Source organism: Anneissia japonica, unplaced genomic scaffold (assembly GCF_011630105.1).
Source record: "Anneissia japonica isolate Jap-2015-1 unplaced genomic scaffold, ASM1163010v1 scaffold26_len2425191_cov177, whole genome shotgun sequence".
NCBI classification, from domain to species: domain Eukaryota; kingdom Metazoa; phylum Echinodermata; class Crinoidea; order Comatulida; family Comatulidae; genus Anneissia; species Anneissia japonica.
Window position 1 is genome coordinate 1,484,911 of NW_022685220.1, and position 17,465 is coordinate 1,502,375.

At 34.1% G+C, this 17,465-nt stretch overlaps 1 protein-coding gene across 3 annotated transcripts; it reads left to right on the forward strand.

Annotated features, from left to right (window-relative positions):
- Positions 1–6,884: 6,884 nt before the first annotated feature.
- Positions 6,885–16,767, forward strand: LOC117109013 (phorbol ester/diacylglycerol-binding protein unc-13-like). 3 transcript variants are annotated; one of them, XM_033251238.1, is made up of 6 exons: positions 6,885–7,004; positions 8,214–8,240; positions 12,000–12,125; positions 13,370–13,497; positions 14,775–15,658; positions 16,155–16,767. In XM_033251238.1, the coding sequence occupies exons 1-6, from the start codon at positions 6,923–6,925 to the stop codon at positions 16,357–16,359; spliced, it is 1,452 nt and encodes a 483-aa protein (XP_033107129.1). In that variant the 5' UTR covers positions 6,885–6,922; the 3' UTR covers positions 16,360–16,767. The 3 variants fall into 3 exon arrangements, with proteins under 3 accessions (XP_033107129.1, XP_033107138.1, XP_033107146.1); XM_033251247.1 differs by having other exon boundaries at positions 13,373–13,497; XM_033251255.1 differs by lacking the exon at positions 8,214–8,240 and having other exon boundaries at positions 16,155–16,374.
- Positions 16,768–17,465: the final 698 nt, after the last annotated feature.

Below are 17,465 nucleotides of genomic sequence, written 5' to 3' on the forward strand. Positions count from 1 at the left end.
TTGGATGGTACCCACACAGTTCTGCGTATTTCGAACATCGAATACATTGCGGTTAGCGCTCTAGTATTCTTATTATTATCTCTATGGAGTAGTCATATGAAGGTACCATATCCCCGACAGTTTGCTATGCAGCAATGTACCCTTTGAATACAAAGACAAGTGAAGATATAAAGGCAGCCGACTGTCGGGTACATAACGACTATCTAACTTTCCACAAAAACATTAGGCCTAAGCTAGGCTTAGTTCAGTACAGTAGTTACTGCGATGCGAGGGTAGTAGATCGTTCAGTCAGTGATATCGTGTTATCGTCTAATACATTTTAATAATGTGTGTACAATTTAAGAATGCACCGCGTGGGTCGCTTTTTTTGTTATGCGGTAGTAGTATACGTAGCAGAGCAATCTAAGCCTAGCCTAGCAGCCCCCACCCTCCCCCTTTTAGACATCTCTGGATCCGCCCCTGTAGAGACCATTAACAATTTCTTTTGGGGAATTTTACCTTTTGTAGCAAGTAGGCCATTTACATCATTTTGCTCTAAGCTGGCCATTAAAGAAAATTGATCTTTACTAAATGCGATTACTTAATATTGGTAATCATTGATCTGTCAAGATATTTCAGTCTTAACAGTCACAATTTTTTTTAGCCTCAAAGTATCTTTTTTTGTCCGTCTGACACATACTGATTCTGAAAGTCTTAACCCTCTAGATACCGTCTTCGACTGTAGTCGAAATTGACCTCAAACCGAGAATTCCCATTTTCGACTGCAATCAAAATTTTGTGACTAAAAAATAGGTGGTTTTCAAATCGCTCTTCTGTTTTCATTTTAGCTCCAATACGTCAGAAATTTTGAACACGCATGCGTGAAGCTTTTGTTTTTCGAAATCTGTGAAGAACTCACATGCGCTTATATAAAAATTTTTAGAAATATCAATTTGAAATTGTTATTAATTTCAAATTTTTTCAAAATGGCCGCACAAGATGTGTACACAGCTGAGGAAGCGATTGACCTGATTTTTGATTCAGACAGCGATGAAGGTGAATTTTTTGATGTGCGAGACTTAGACGTGCCTGTTAGCGATGATGATGGTGGGGCTTCCAGCAGTTCTGACGGCGGAGATGTTCTTGATGAAGATGAACCTAGGCCTAGAAATGTGAGGGTAGTCGACGCTTTTAAATGGAAAGATCGCGCTTATAGTTATGGATGGTTGGGTAAATAAATTATATAACTGTGTGGAATAGGAATGTTTTATATTTGTTTTTATTTTTTTTTTGGCTATAATTTATTTTTTTTTTGGTTTTTGCTGACGATTTATATGTAGCATTTTTCTGTCATTTCTATTATATTATATATATATTATATTATATTATGAAAAAAAATTCCCAAAAATATAAATTATATATCAAATGAAAGCTTATTCTATAAGCTTTCTTTGTTTTTAGAAACATTTTTCTGTATAATTTAGAGAAAGTTCCCAAAAATCCACCAGAACGACGTATACTCAAAAAAAGCAAAAACCTTGTTACACTGCAAAAGAATCCGGTATTCAAGGGTTTGCACTACAAAAGAATCCGGAGGGTTAAGAGAATGGAGCGAGCCCGCTATGGTAACAATTGAAGTCAGTGAACATGTTTGCCACACGTGAGAAGAACAAAATCAAGTCTCTCCTTGTTGATGAAGCATTCTTGCTTGTTTGGCATCATAGATACAATTTTTTAAAGATCACAAATAAAAGGAGACATACATTATCTCTAGACAATTGGCAAAATATATTTAAAAGAATAACATGCACCAGGGTGGGGGGTGGTGGGGCAGAGCCCAAAACGATGGTAAAAAGACAGGATGACAAAACATGAGAACACAGGCGTCACCAATAAATTGGAAATTAAGCCTCTGAGAAATTACTATAGTACTACAAATCAAAGTCTAAAATCCGTAAATTTAAATCTTAAGTAATGGAGGATTAGTCCAAGTGGTTTCATCTTTGTGGTGGAAACACTGAAAAAAGATTATTGCAAGTTCGGAGATTGTTCGGCCTATTGCAGAGAGAGTAAATTGTTTTCAGCCGATTTTCATTTTCATGGGATTTTCAATTTCGAGGCTCCAGGAACGAGGTTGAAACGGGCGCAGTCAAAGGACGCAAGTCCCACCTGCATGGATTCAGACATATATATTTGATATTATTGTGGCGCCAAGTATATCTCCCTTGGTCCAGTGAAGGTTTGCAGAAATTAAGAACATGATGGAGGATTTCTTGGTTTACACAGGAAGGGCATTTATCTGAAATCATTTTACCCTTGAGGGTATTTCAAAGGGCATTGGAGAGATATTTAAGAATGCCTAACGTGTGATTGTAAGAAGAGATAAATTTCCAGTGAATGGATTGGTCTTCAAGAGACACAAGTTCATAAAACCTTCCCTGGACCAAGAGGGTCTTGACGTGGTTGCCCCAACATTTCTGAATCTCCGCCTTGAGGGTTTTTACCTTGGCCTTTACTTTGTGGAGGAGTAAGTTATGGTGTTCGGTTAAGGCATTTTTGGTAAAAACTTTCCAAGTTGGTTGGTAAAGGAGCGATCTTCTTTAAAAGAGAGTCATCTTAGCTGTTTCTTATAGCTTGGTAAAAATTAAATCCTTAATTCTCTTGTGATTAGGTTCTGTTGTACAGCAGGGGTCCCAAGTTGAAGAGCTTCATTTTCAGGAGATTTTGTCTGGAACCTTTGGTCGCCTGCAAAGTCGCCATCCATTTCCAAATCTCAGAACTGAATATAGAACGTATGATTTTTTTTATCACAGTCAGATAAAGCTGTTCAAAAAGAAGTCGACATACCTTTAAATATCTTTCAACATCGGCCATTTGACCGTTCTTCACAGATATTACAGCATAACCAACAACATGGACTTCCATGCTTTAAAACAGTATACTTTTTCCAGAGTTGAGTTCGTTGTCCTCGATGGTACGCCACCATTGGCGAACGTACTTCTTGAATTGTGAATTAAAAGCACATAAATTTTGCGTTTCTTCGCTGGAGCCATATGTTTACTTATTATTTTCGACTATTAATTAATAATTGTGTGATTGTTTTTATGAAACAGCTCAATAAAATTAACTTTATGCAAAAAGTAGCTGTAGGCCTGCTCTACTTGTCAAAGAGCGTGTTGTTTACAGGGTTGTTTAGATATCAAGTCACACTGCAGGCATGGTCTCAGGCCGAGCGTCGGATGGATGGGCGCATCAACTGTTTTTAATAAACAAAGTGTATTGTGATTTCGTATTTTCAGCAGCTACCGTAATTAATTGCAAATGCATTATAAACAGTGATGGTATAGGGAGTGGAATAAACTTATTTGTAATTGTTTACTATTTTTTTTTAACATCACATCCTGAGTTATGTTTTTATCTAGGCCTAGGCTGAGCTGATATTCAAAATTAAATAGCCTACTAAAATGTTCAAAAAATTACGGAAGAATTTTTGTCATGCGGTAGAAAAACGTAAACTTACGGTAGCGCGGTAGATCGTCGCTAAAAGTGGTAGACTACCGTAAGCAGTGGTTGACTTGGGACCTCTGGTACAGTAGTCTTAATAGGTGTGTTTATCTATTGAATTTATTTGTCTTTAAAATCCACTTTCCTGTATACATCGTTTTTGTCCGGAGAATGATCATTTGGGAGATTTGATGTTTATGTCTGAAAATTGATAGCTGACAATTTACGAACTTTAATTTTTTATAGATTTGGGAGTTGGAAAGCTGACCATTTGGTACCCTTTAAGTGTTATAGATCTATCTTGATAATATGAGTTGATCATTTGGGACCTGTGATATTTTATAGACATGAGGAATTGAAGAGCCAGTCATTTGGGACCCTTGATTCCTTTAGATGCATTATGACTTTATGTTGTTAGTTGGTTATCTATCCACTTATTTTGACACCTTTAGTCACTACCGCCTGGAAGAGGGATCAGGCGGGGGCCAGTGCCCTGGGCCTCAAAAAATATCGACAACGTTTATGCAAAACAATATTTTGATCTACTCTTAGTGTCTGCATTGTTTGAATTAGGAATCTGACTATATGAAACACCGGACCTTGGGAGCTTTGCCTCCCAAATTTCCAGCAGGGCTTTGATGGGCTTTGCCCCTGGACATTGGGCACCTTGGGCCAACGAGAGATCGATCCTTTTCATGAGGATTGGGAAGTGAAGAGATGATATATTATAGATCTCTTATACCCAGTAACCGATTGTCTGTACATCCCATGATGGCCATGTAGGACCCACAATGCTATATTTTAACTCTAGTGAGGAGTTAGGAGTGGAGTTTTTGATTGTAACATGGATAGATGTATTTATTCAAGGATAATCCATGTCTGAAGAAGACTTATTTCAGTGGGTTCCTTCTGGTGGTGATTGGGCAGTGCACTGGGAGACAGTCCTCTACTTTTTCTGAAGCGTGTACTGCGATGTGCACATGGGCTGTATTGCACAGAGGACCAACAGCTTAAATGTCCCATCTGAAAGATGGTGCGCTATCGTAGCTTGCATATCAGCTCCTCCAGAGGTGCTTACTGTAGCTGAAATACAAGGAGGCAACGATGGAAATAGAACCGGGGACCAAGAAATCTGCATTAGTGCTTATTTTGTCATTTACAATAAAAGTAAATGTCAAACTTGAGTTTCTGTTTGGAAACCAGTAAATCAAATCATTAATTTCACAGAGCCTTTTTATCACTATGTTTTGTTTATTGCTCACATGGCATATTTGGATTTTCACATTTAACATTTATGATGAGCAACATATATTCAAATTAATAATCATAATAATAAATGATGATGATAATGATGATAATAATAATAATGATATAATAAAAATGTGAAAACTTATATAGCACACAATCTGGCGCTGAATTTAACAATATAGATGTTAAAAGACTGCTTTGAAAGCAATTTGAAACAAAACTTCCAGAATTGAATCAGGGTTGCTCTCTCTATTTGGCCATTTAAACAGTATGTTGATATTCCACAATGTGGTATGCTGGGCTCCAATAGTTTTCACCTTTGGCCTTTGCCTCAAGCTTTACTCCTATGCACCGACGAGGCAGTAATATAGACTCAACAAAGAAAAAGGGAAAAATCTGCGAAAATAATCTATTCAAGAAAATAATAATCAAATATAAAGGCCTCTGACTCAAAAAAAGAAGAGGGTTGTTTGATTTTTTCGTCGCATCCCATTCCAGAATTTTTCTCCAGCAGAGAAAAGGCCCGCCCTCCCTACGCATTATGAGTATTATGTTTAGTAATAAGATACTGATCAACGGAATGCAAATTTGATCTGGAAGGTGCATAGACATGGATGAGCGTAGAAATGTATGTTGCCTGGGAATTGTCATTCAAGAAGACAAAACAATTAAAAATTGTTTTTGATAATTCATACTTCTGATAAAGTATGTTTCAAAATCCATAGTAAAGCAATGATTGAATTGAAGCTTAATGTTTACATTTTTACTGTGAAGCACGTACTAGAATTTATTTGTCGCGTTGGTGTTCTGTTTTTCATGCGACAGATTGGTAAAGTGATATGTCCTTGAACTAGCACATTTTAATTAATATTATAGCCACCGGCTAGCAGACTGCAGGCTACATCCAGATGCACATTTTGCCAGAGACAATAAACAGCTAAACTACAGTCATGTAACTGCAGGAAGGAAGAGTCTTCATCAAATCTCCACTCCTCAATACAAACCCACTATAAGATTATAAGGAGACAGAATTCAACAGTATAGCCAGGGCTAGAAAAAGTGTGGAACTGCGCAGCCGGTGGTTAGAGGCAGCATTAATGTACCGGAGGCATTTTGGGGGGAATAATTAAAAGGGAAAAAAAACTGTTGGGCTCTATAGTATACAGATAACATTTGGTGCTGGAGGAATTTTATTGAGATAATTGTTGTGGTCAGAGGCCTAGCATACAGTAGTAAGCAACATAATTTCATTAAAATAAAAATCAAAAGAATGGGGCCATTTTTTCCTGTAAATTGGACCATTTTACCTGGAGCCATTTCCACTGGTGAATTATCTTTTACTATGGCGTTTTTTTTTTGTTTTTTTTTTTAGGGAAATTCTGCCACATAACTTTCACCATCATAACACACATTCAATACTACTTAAATATTTTGCAACCATGTGATCAAAGGAATTAAGTTTTGGCCAGTTGCATCTTAATTCAAGTTTTCACATCTTAATCCACATTATTTTCCGAAGCTCGCAGCATAAATTCTGGATAACCTGACCCTATGGGAATAAAAATCAATGAATGATATCATAGCTAGATAATTCGATTACTACGCTATTTGGTAATGTTTGGAATTTAATTCCCGTTCATTTGTACAGTATTCCAATTAACTTACGAACTGTACATCGAACGATGCCAGTGATTTCAGTCTTTAGCTTGCCAAAGGAGAATTATTAGATAAGGAAGATACCCACTGGTAAAAAATTGCCTCAGATCTTCAGATGAATTTTGTTTATGTAGGTACATTTGGTCATGAATCATTCTTATTTGTGTATTGTGATTCGTCAGTAATCTGTTAATATTGGTATGATGGACTGATTTATTATTACTGTACTCAAGTTCTCATATTGGATCCCAATGTAATGTATTTCTATCTATTCTTGGAATCTGTCTTATGTGTTGAAAATTATTATTATCATAGACACATTCCTCGTGAATTTGATTAAAGTTCTATCAGTGTGTTTTATTCAACAACATTGTTAGAGATTGTCTTTAATAAAAGCTGACATAGAGATGCTTTCTCACAATACAAAAACATAATACTTGTATTAATGTAGTATACAAATTTGTTTTTCTTTTCCTTTCATCTACATGTACAGGAGGGTGATGGTGATTGGTTGTCGCTTGATCGGGAAGTAGAAATGAAAAATGGTCACATCACAGGAACAAGCAACCCGACCGGTCACAACGTTCTAATTGATGCTCGGTTTGAATTGCCTACAGGTACAGTACTGTATATTTGACATTTTGTTAGTAATGATAACATTTTATAGCATATTGTACCCTTTAAGATTTGAACCCAAGACCATTTGTTTAGATTACAAGGTAAGCTAATTGCATCAAATAATAATAATAATAATAATAAGATTTATTAAGCGCACATCTCCACAAGTTGTGATTATGCAGGTAAATTAGAGTAAATTAATTAAAACATACTGTACTTGAAATTTCGATGAAAGAGGACAGTCCTGAAGTGAATTGTTGCCGTTTTTAGAATATTGACTTGTACTACTGCAGTAGTACTATAGTAATTCTATCAAAAGGTCTCCCGTTTTCCGGTGTGTCGCCTAACTGTCAACACCCTTGTGCCTTGTTATGTTTTCTGGTTTTATTAAATTTCGTATTCACAGCTACCTATTGTAAAAATACCCAACTTCCTGTTTGAAAGAAAATGTCTGATCGATAGTTACCACGTGTTAGAAATGTATTGAAAAATAACATTTTAGTTTTAATAAAAATGATTTATAAGTGAGACAGCACTGCCGATAACGAGCAAAAGCAATCAAGACCACTTTGTCCTGGATGGCGTGCATCTCCGTCTCAAATCTATGTGACAATCGTTATGGTTAATGTTTATATATTTTTATATAAAGAGATCTATAGTAAATATATTTTTTTTAAATTTTTTAATATAATTTAGTAATTAAGAATTTACGTGCCATACATCAATTCAGTAATATTTCATTAAGAATTCATAATATTTGTATTGTATTCAAATGAGTAAACTACTATTGCAACATCATGAAATGATAGAATTCTAATTAATTCTTTGATCTACATATCTTATTAAGGAGAAGTATGGGTGGGTGCGTGCTTGCTAGGGTGCTAAAGAAAATGTAAGGTCCCTGCGCAAGGCAACAGAATTACTTCCCAAAGGACATTCATTGTATAATTAATGTCTCGACTCCGTTTATTCAGCAATAAGCATAGTGAATACTTTAGACGTATTAGGTAGAAATGCTAAATAAAAACAATTCAACGTACATTTTTCCAGGTTATATTAATTCTATTATTGTTTTATTTTGTGGAAGTGCATTTTTTTTATGTTCTACGATTTAAAGTAGCAACATATAATTCTTTTATTATATTATAATTGTAATATTATTTCAAGTATTTGTTATGTTTTCATATTTTCTTATTTGCCATATTTAGGTAAAACATCTGCAGACGAATCTAAAGGTACTCGCTATTATGCAGTTTAATTTTATTATTTTATCAATTTATTTATATCTATATGTGATACTATCTGTTAACTACTATATCAATACTTTATTGGTTTAACATACTATGGTGGTGGAAAAGTTACTCTACAGTCAATTTATTTGCATATATACTAATTATTGTCTTATTATTTTTATATTCCTTTATATTTTGTTAAATCTGTTAAATTTTGTTTAATAACTATTAAAAAAAATTAAAATAGAAATAGTTTTGTATGTTTTAATCCATTTACATTTTAAACAATAAAGTTTTACTGGTGGTATGTTATTTTTTTCATCTTATATATAACTATCATGTTTTATTTGATAAAATAATTTCATATTGATTTTCAAATTATAACTAATTCTTCAATAATAAAATCATATGAATTTGCTATGAAAACAATATAAGGTATGTAAGTTTACATAGGCAGTGGTCATGACAAATGATGGTGTAATTTTTGTGTGTATTTATATATTAGACTGATAAAGAACAATTAAATTGAAGTTGCAAAATGATATGGTTGAATTATTGAGGAATCTTGATGTGGTTTATATGTATGTTTTAATTGCTTTGTATTGGTTTATATAAATCTGTTTTCAAGTAATTTTTTTCCGACTTTTGGAGTACTGTAATTCATATGGTATTTTTTCTTTTCAAGTCAAAACTAGCTTTGACTGCAGTATGTGTTATTTTTTAGCTGTTCAAAATAATACTACTGATAGAGGCAAGTATGATAGGTGACAGTGGTATAGGGGTCTGTAAGGTAGGGGTTAGTACAAGAGGAACTAGTAAGGTACAGTAGGGACCATGTAGAAATAATTATGTTAAATGCGGGCCTTGCTTGCAGGATATGGTGCAACGAGACTGGCGTAGCAGGATACGGCCGGTGAGATGGTACACATGTCAATGGAGTGCAAGCATGAGAAACAGCAGGATGACTATCACAAGGCACCTGTTTGCATAAAATTATTTTTCGGTGGTGGTTAGTGATTTCTGTACTGCAAGGTGTTTTTATTTCATAAAAGCTGTGATGTATTGAAGATAACCAACTTCATTCATTCAATTCAATACAAACTGTGTATTCAATTGGCCACTGACCTGACAACATTCATCAATCAAAATTATAGATCTAATGGTTGACTAATATCCAAACAAATCAAATTATTCTCTAATTTAAATACTTTATTGCTCAGATTGCCAATGTCCAGTTTAATTACCATATCACAAATGTCAAAATCAACTGTAATTTTAGGTCCATCGATGTATTAATATTAGCATAATCATTTAATCCCATGGCGGTATCTGGATAAACCCCTAAAAGATGTAACTAAATATCAAAAAATAAACTTGTTTGAACAAAGAATATCCTAATATATAATCCCACACCTCAAGTCCCCTAATATAAATATAAAAAAATATATATATTAAAAAAAAATAATTTGACTCTACTGAGACTTGTACCAGAGCTGCAATGGTTTTGGTTAGGGAGATGTGTAAATTTCTAACCATATAGCTATACAACCCAACCCTGCTGAGGTCTGTGCATTTTTAGTTTTCAACTTAGTGTAATTCCACAGGTTAAAAGCGCAAATAGTTCACGCATTGCACGGTAATTTTGCGTTTAAACCAGCTGGAGCTAGTTGAAATGCTTTAAAAAATGCACATTTTGATAAAAGACTATTCCCTATGTATTGAAATTCAAAATATGTAGAATGACATCATATTTCATTATGCACATCTTTAATATATATGCTTTGACAAAGTTTGAAGAAGATCCAAGCACGGGAAGTGACCATAAAAATTTCCGGACAGAAAAACCCTGTGCAAAAAGATAGGAATTTGGGATAGAAGAAAAAAAATCGGAAAGTAATTAATTTAAACAATTTGAAAAGTAATGCGGGAAATGTTAATAATTACTTTTCAAATTTTGTTTATATTTATACAAAGAACTGTACTCTACAGGATGTCTTAAATATATTCTGTTTCCTTAGTTATGGCATTGTGTAGAGTTTCATAGAGTGTGGCTGCATATCTACCAAAAAGTATGATTGATGAAGAAGAATGAATGTATTGTCCACATGAGGATTTGAACCAAACACCTTCTGATTATATGTTTTATGTACCACTGACAAGTGGTGACATACCAAGTTTGTCATGTGACAAAGAGATCATTTACATCCTTTATTCCACCCCTTTCATTTCAACCTTTACAGTTCTAGAATGATATATTTTCACTTTTTATTGAACAGGTCACTGAGGCTCTTAATGCCCATTTCCATAATTTCTAATTTGTATTCATTTTAGATATTGTGGAAATTTTTTTTCCTAGTAATTAATTACAGTTAATCAATTTCACTGACAAATTGCTGAAATTAAATTATGATAATGTTGTAATTTATTTTTATACGACAATCTCTCCACAAAAATTGGGTATTTTCTATGGATGCTTTTTATATTGAAATTACTGCTTCCAGTGCCTCCATATCAAATCAAGAAGACAATTTACAATTTATAAAAACAAAAACTATCCACAATTCATTTCAACAATGATTGAAGTAAAAATCAAACAACAATCACAATTTTAGTTTCTTTTGAATTGACATATTAATATTTTTAATTAAAATGGAAAGAAATATATTATCTGTATCTTCTTCATGCAAATAATTATTTTTAAAATTGCATTATTGCTTGGTGGTGATGCATAGTATTGTAAGTATAGGTGTAAGTTCTGTTGAAGTGACATAATTTGTCTCATGACCAAAACAAATCTTTTCTTTCTTTTTTTGTGGCGAGTTGAATGGCTGAGCAGTTAAGGCCTATGCCCCACAACATGCAGTCATAATATCGGTGCTTGTTCGAACAGAACACTTGTCTATGGTTCTTGTGGTGAAACAAGACTTCTCTGATAAGGACTATAAATGGCTTGTGTGCATTTTAAAGAACCCAGTACATCATTTAAGAACAGAACACTTGTCTATGGTTCTTGTGGTGAAACAAGACTTCTCTGATAAGGACTATAAATGGCTCGTGTGCATTTTAAAGAACCCAGTACATCATTTAAGACAAATAGGCAGTTTAAGCCTCTTTAAAAATGTATGCATTGAGGGATTATGTAAAGCATTATGTGTACCATATATGCTTTGATTTAAAGGGAACATATACTGCTTATTCAAAACAGTTTAGTGTTAACAAACCTTTGCTTAATGAGATCATAAGATAAATACAAATAAGTAAAAACATCATACAAGGTAGATTCTTGCTTTCTATCATACACACTATGTGTACAGAATTGTGGGATAGTATCAAACGTAATTCAATATGTGTTCCTTAATTATTTTTTTTCAAAACTGGGGTGAAAATCTAAAGGGCACATTGTTCTTACTCTTAAGAATATCATAATTTTTTTCTCAAGGTTTTAGATAATATATTTAGTGCTTCTTCTGAGGTGTTTTGTGTACTCTACAAACAAACTTCAATATGCTGGTAATAATGGACGTTTGCTTAAAATTACCATTTTACCCTCTATTTTTCTTTGGTTTGTTTTTATGTATGTTGGTCTTTTAAGATATCTTTGGTTGTTACCATATTATGTTTTTTTTCCTTCTCAAATACCTCGGGAAATGGATATGTGCGTTTTAATATGTATCTCATTTAATTTTATGTATTTTTTCATTCAATTATTGATTTGTTTATTAAATTTCAGTACTAATTGAATCATTGTACTTGTCTTTCAAGATTTACAAGTACAGGAAGCAGAAGAACACCAGAATAAATATAAAGTAATTAACGACATAATGGACCAAAGTATCTCTGCTATCAAGGAACAGCCCTATAAGTCGGCTAATAGGGAATTTTCAGAGGGTATGTGATTTTTATATGTATTTTATTTGTTATTGGTTATTTATATAGTACCTTTCAGGTTACAAAGCATTTTTTTCCCTGGTCATTGGGTCCCCACGCTTAAGTGTTGCCATTGGTGCTAACAGCTACAGCCTTAACAGTTGTTCCTCGCCCATGGTTTGGTTGGTAGAATCAAGTCTTCTCGGATTAGGACTTAAAATTGAGGTCCAGTGTATACATCTGGCTCATGTGCACTTTAAAGAACCCATTGCATCTTTCAGAAGGGTAGGGGGTTACCCTGATGTTATGGTTCATTTCAGCCCCTGTCGTGGAATAATGTGAACATGTAGCTACCATGATGCGCCCCTTTATGGCTGCTAGGTAGTCACTGACCACGCCCATACACAATTCAGCACAATGACGCTGCAGGTTATGGGTTATTCTCCTAACTTTACCTTTACCTTAGCAGCAGGCAACCCACACAGGTACCTATTTGCACTCCTGGGTGGAGAGAAGCAATGCAGATATCAAAGTGCTTTGCTCAAGGACACAAGTGAAATACACAGCAAGGGATTGAAAACTCCACCTTGAGGTTAAAAAAACCAAACCGTTCCCACTGCTCCAAACCGCTTCTACTATGTACTGTACCTTAAATATCGAGGCTATCATCGATCAATTTCATACATGGGGAAAGTAGGTGGCACTGTTGTGGTGGTCTTCACCATTTGGCCTATGTCCTTGCGAAAGACAATTTGTCCACATTTTGTCTCTTCCATTTTTGTCACTCTTTCGTTCAAAGGTAACGGCTAGGATTTATGAATGCTTTATTGGACGATTGATTGATTGATTGATTGATTTTAATATTAGTACGGTCGGCTGAAGTTAGTGATATCAACTCTGTGTCAACAGAACTGTGTCGGCTCTACTTGTGTTTGCGCTAAATGGCTAAAATGCAAGTTACATTTGCGCACCATATTTTGGAAGAGACATTTAAACCCTTGGTCCCGTGTACAATTTGTGCACATTGAAAAGTGCATTACAATTTCCGGAAAAGAGCAGGGGTTGTTTCCCAGTGTACTACTGTATGTAATTTACCAAAAATGGACCCTGAGAGTGTAATCTTTGGTGTGTTTCACACCAAAACAAATTAAAAATCCAAATTCACTGGTAAATGGAAGAGGTTGCATGTTGCATTGCTGTTGTTTTTATTAAATATGTAACAGCTTCAAAATTAGAAATATTATATACATGATTTATTTTTGTAGCAGAAGACAGCGATTATACAAGTGACGTGAATTCAAGTCCATCCCACCATCACCACCATCGACATTTAGGTCGTTACTCTGATGACTATGGTGCTGCACCAGGAGGCTATTATTATGAAAGAGATCTGGTATGTTATAGGATGTAATGCACTTTCTGTCATACAACTGACTGTTGCTCACAAATAGTGGAGCTGGATAAGATCCAACCACAGACACTTTTTATATAACTGAATAAAAGAACTTTTTGTGGAAGGGCTGTGCTTGATATACATCTTGTTCCTAATTTGAGATAATATATATTATTATCTCAAATTAGGAACAAGATGTATAATTTGAGATAATAATATATATGGAACAACATACTGTATCCTAGCCTGGCTTTAACAGAGGTGCAATAACAATAATATAATTAAGGAAGTTCAGTGACAATACAAAACTATATAAACTCAAGATACATCTAATATTTGCCTTATTTCAAATCTTAAAAAAAAAAAACAAGAAATGGAATTTTACATTAAGCTTATTTACCCTTATTTTAAAAATGGATATAGTAATAATATAATAATAATAATGATAATAACTTTATTTTAAAAAGCAGAAAACCTGTATCACCATATTTGTGTTTTTCACAAGGCCGTTTTTGCAAGAAGATAAAGATGAAAGGAAAAAACTTAAATTCATACATATATACATATTGAAATACATACTGAGCAAAGAAAAGTAAAATAATAACATTAACATTATAAAGACTAAAGACTAAAAAGTGATGTCATGACAATGTAGAACAGTTTAAAGTTTTCTGTTCATTATTTAAAATATTTAATCCTCTCTATTGACAATTCAAAACTAAATGAACTCAAAATGCATCTCTTTTAGCCTGTTAACGACAACAAATATATTTTGAAAAGAGGAAGTGTATTAATATATTGGATGATTTTTACATATACACTTTATTATATTTGAGCGTTTGAAATATAATAACATTTGAGCTAAAATGAAATATAAAAAACATTTTTTCAATTGAATAATGAACAATTACTACTGTATCACCAATATTTTAATATATGCATTAATGAACATTAATAAAAAAAAAATTAAAATTATCCATAAAATTCAACTACCAAATCACAGAAATTTTAATATTAGGTTTTAACTTCCTATATACTTTCACACCCAAGTTATTCTATGATACTGTAACTAAGTTTAATTTGAGACTTGAGCAGAATTGTTTTAAAATTGTGAAAATTAAGCAAAGCATGCAGACACAAGACACGGGGATCTGAAGACAAGTTCAGCTAGCAAGCAATCTACACCTTCCAATATTTCATTTTATATTTTGTCAAATACAAATTGTTTATTGCTAGGTTATTAATTTTTCATTGCTGTATTATTTGGTATATTTCAGGCCTATGACCCCAGATATCATGACTCCGGCAGCAGAAGAAATTCAACGGAGCCACTATCCTATCTCAGCAAAGATAACTCGTCTGATCGTGGTAGGAACGATTACTACGAGAACGATTATCCGCACTCATATGACATACCTCCGTATTCAGTCAGTTATAACTCAAGTCCATATGTTGACGATGATCCTCGACAGAGCGACATGCATGGAATGGGCAGAGACTATTCTGGGTATCCGGACGATGGCGGGGACATGTATGCCAGCCAGGAGAAATGCGATAGTTATGAAAAATATCACGATCAACCGTATGACGATTTTGATGATCCTTACCCGGAGGACAGGTACCCGAAAGGTGGGTACCCGATGAGCGATTACCCTTCCCAACATCATCTACAGCATTATGATGATTACGAAGATGAACGATACCCATACTACTCGCGTGACGACATGCACTCTCAGGACATTTATGCTCGTGAAGATGAATACCAACTTAGTAGACAGCACGATGATCCACAAGTCTATGACGATCAGAACGATTACAATATAAGATATGATTGGAAGAACGAGCCAAACCCACACATGCATCAGGATAACGATGCTCTTTCCCATGTTGATTATTATAATTATGAGCGGTCAAGCCAAGATATCGCTCCTACTTACCAAAATGAAAGCTATGGTCAGGACCCTTATGCTATGGATTTGTACCCAAAGCGAATACAAGACCTGGGACTGGAGAAACAACTGCAACCGTTTTCTGACAGTCTCGGAAGTATCGAAGAACCGACGAGAAGTGATGTTGAATCTGATGGAAGCTTTAGTAAAAGTAGATTTGACAAAGGAATTATACCTGTGAATGACAGTAAACAGTCCCTTGGCACTGATAGGTATGCACTTGTTTATTCTTGATATCCTACCCCCAAAATGTCTAGAAACAGACCTTAAAAATTCAAATAAAATTCTTTAAAATTGTAATTTAAAAGAACAGTTACCAACTCGCGGTCACAGATGAAAAATGGAACAAAAAATATTTTAATGTTTTACAGAGATTTTATTACAAAAATTTTTTTACCAGAAAATTAAGGGTATAATAAATTATTCATTATTTGGTTGTCTGGTTACAAGTTGGATATAATGTTATTTTATAGTTAAAGGATAGTTGTCTGGTTGGTTTTTCATTTTTTTTTTTCTTCTGATTTGTTAACTGGCATTAAGTAGGAGTAGTTATATCGCTACTACCTGGTTAAAACACAGTGCATAGAAACAAATTCATAAGTATTGCCATTACCTGGTTATCTAGTTGCTATCTGGTAATGTACAATCTCTTGAAAAAAGTATTCAGTTAATTGTACTAAGTTCTGTAATGTTTGCTTTCATTCTTAGCCCTCGAAGTAGCCGGATGTCATCCCCAAGGGCTAGTCGCTCTGAGCTCCATCACAGCCAGGAAGATTGCCTGAGTCAAGATGCATTGGAACCTGAAGAAGATGACTTTGTTGCTAAGAGTGAAGCAATCAAGAACCAATGGAGTAAAGGAATGCATACTATTCGCAAGAGTATGCAAACTGAGGTAGGTAACAATTTATCTTGAATCATGTAAAGTGAAGAAAAGAAAGATTGTAGAGCTGTGAGAATTGAACCACTGACAGTCAAAGTACTATTGCAACACTAGGCCAGCAGAGTTAGACTGCCCTGGTGGCAATTGTTCCTCCTGAACAAACATTTTCTTTCCTCAAGGTTTGCAGACAGTACAGACATACTCATTACTAAAGCCCATGTCTACCACACTGTGGTAGAAGAAATATCCAAGAAGCTGAAAGGAAATGTCCAGTATGTTTATTAACTTAGCACTTATATATATTTGTTATAGTTTTATTTATATGTTTTATATATGTGTTTTGTAATAGTATTGTATATTATTGATCATGATTATTTTTAGCATGCTTCAAAGCTTAACTAAGATAGTGTAGTTGGATTTGAGCACGATATCAAAGTCTCTATGCACAAAAATGAGCTTGTCTAATAATATCTTATTTGTAGTACCATTATGATTGACATAGATTATATTTTTTTAACCTCATAATATAAAATAATCAGAATAAAGTATTGTTGGTTTCTGTATCAAATACAGAGCAGATTTGAGCTCATATATAAATAGCGCCCTCTATAGAGATGAAGACTGATGGCGATGAAAATGTTGGATGCCATTGCAGTATTCCACAGATACCCAATTGCCATTTACATACTGTAACAAAGATTTTTTTGAGTTGGGGAGGGGGGTAAGGTTATACCCGAGTACAAAATGCTAGTATTAATGTGGCCGCACACAAAATTGTTAGCTAGATCACCAGATTAATATTACACGGACTAGGCCTTCTTTCAGAGAGACCTTGGTTGTATTAAAAGGACTAGCTTTTTCTTTGTTTTTTTTTTACTATTTTATAACCAACCGAAATGCAACATAAGTATACGTTTATCTTAATACGGATATTAATTGTACGATGTATAAAATATATATGATGTATAAAATTTAAAATTAAACATAGGCATAAATCCAGACTTCTGAACTATTGGATAAAAATGTAATTTATGGGTATAATGAATACAGTACCTTGTGTGCAGTTTCTTGAAACAGTATTCTACAAATACTGTATAAAAATAGGCCAGTTGTATTTCTTAGTTGACTTGCACTGTAGA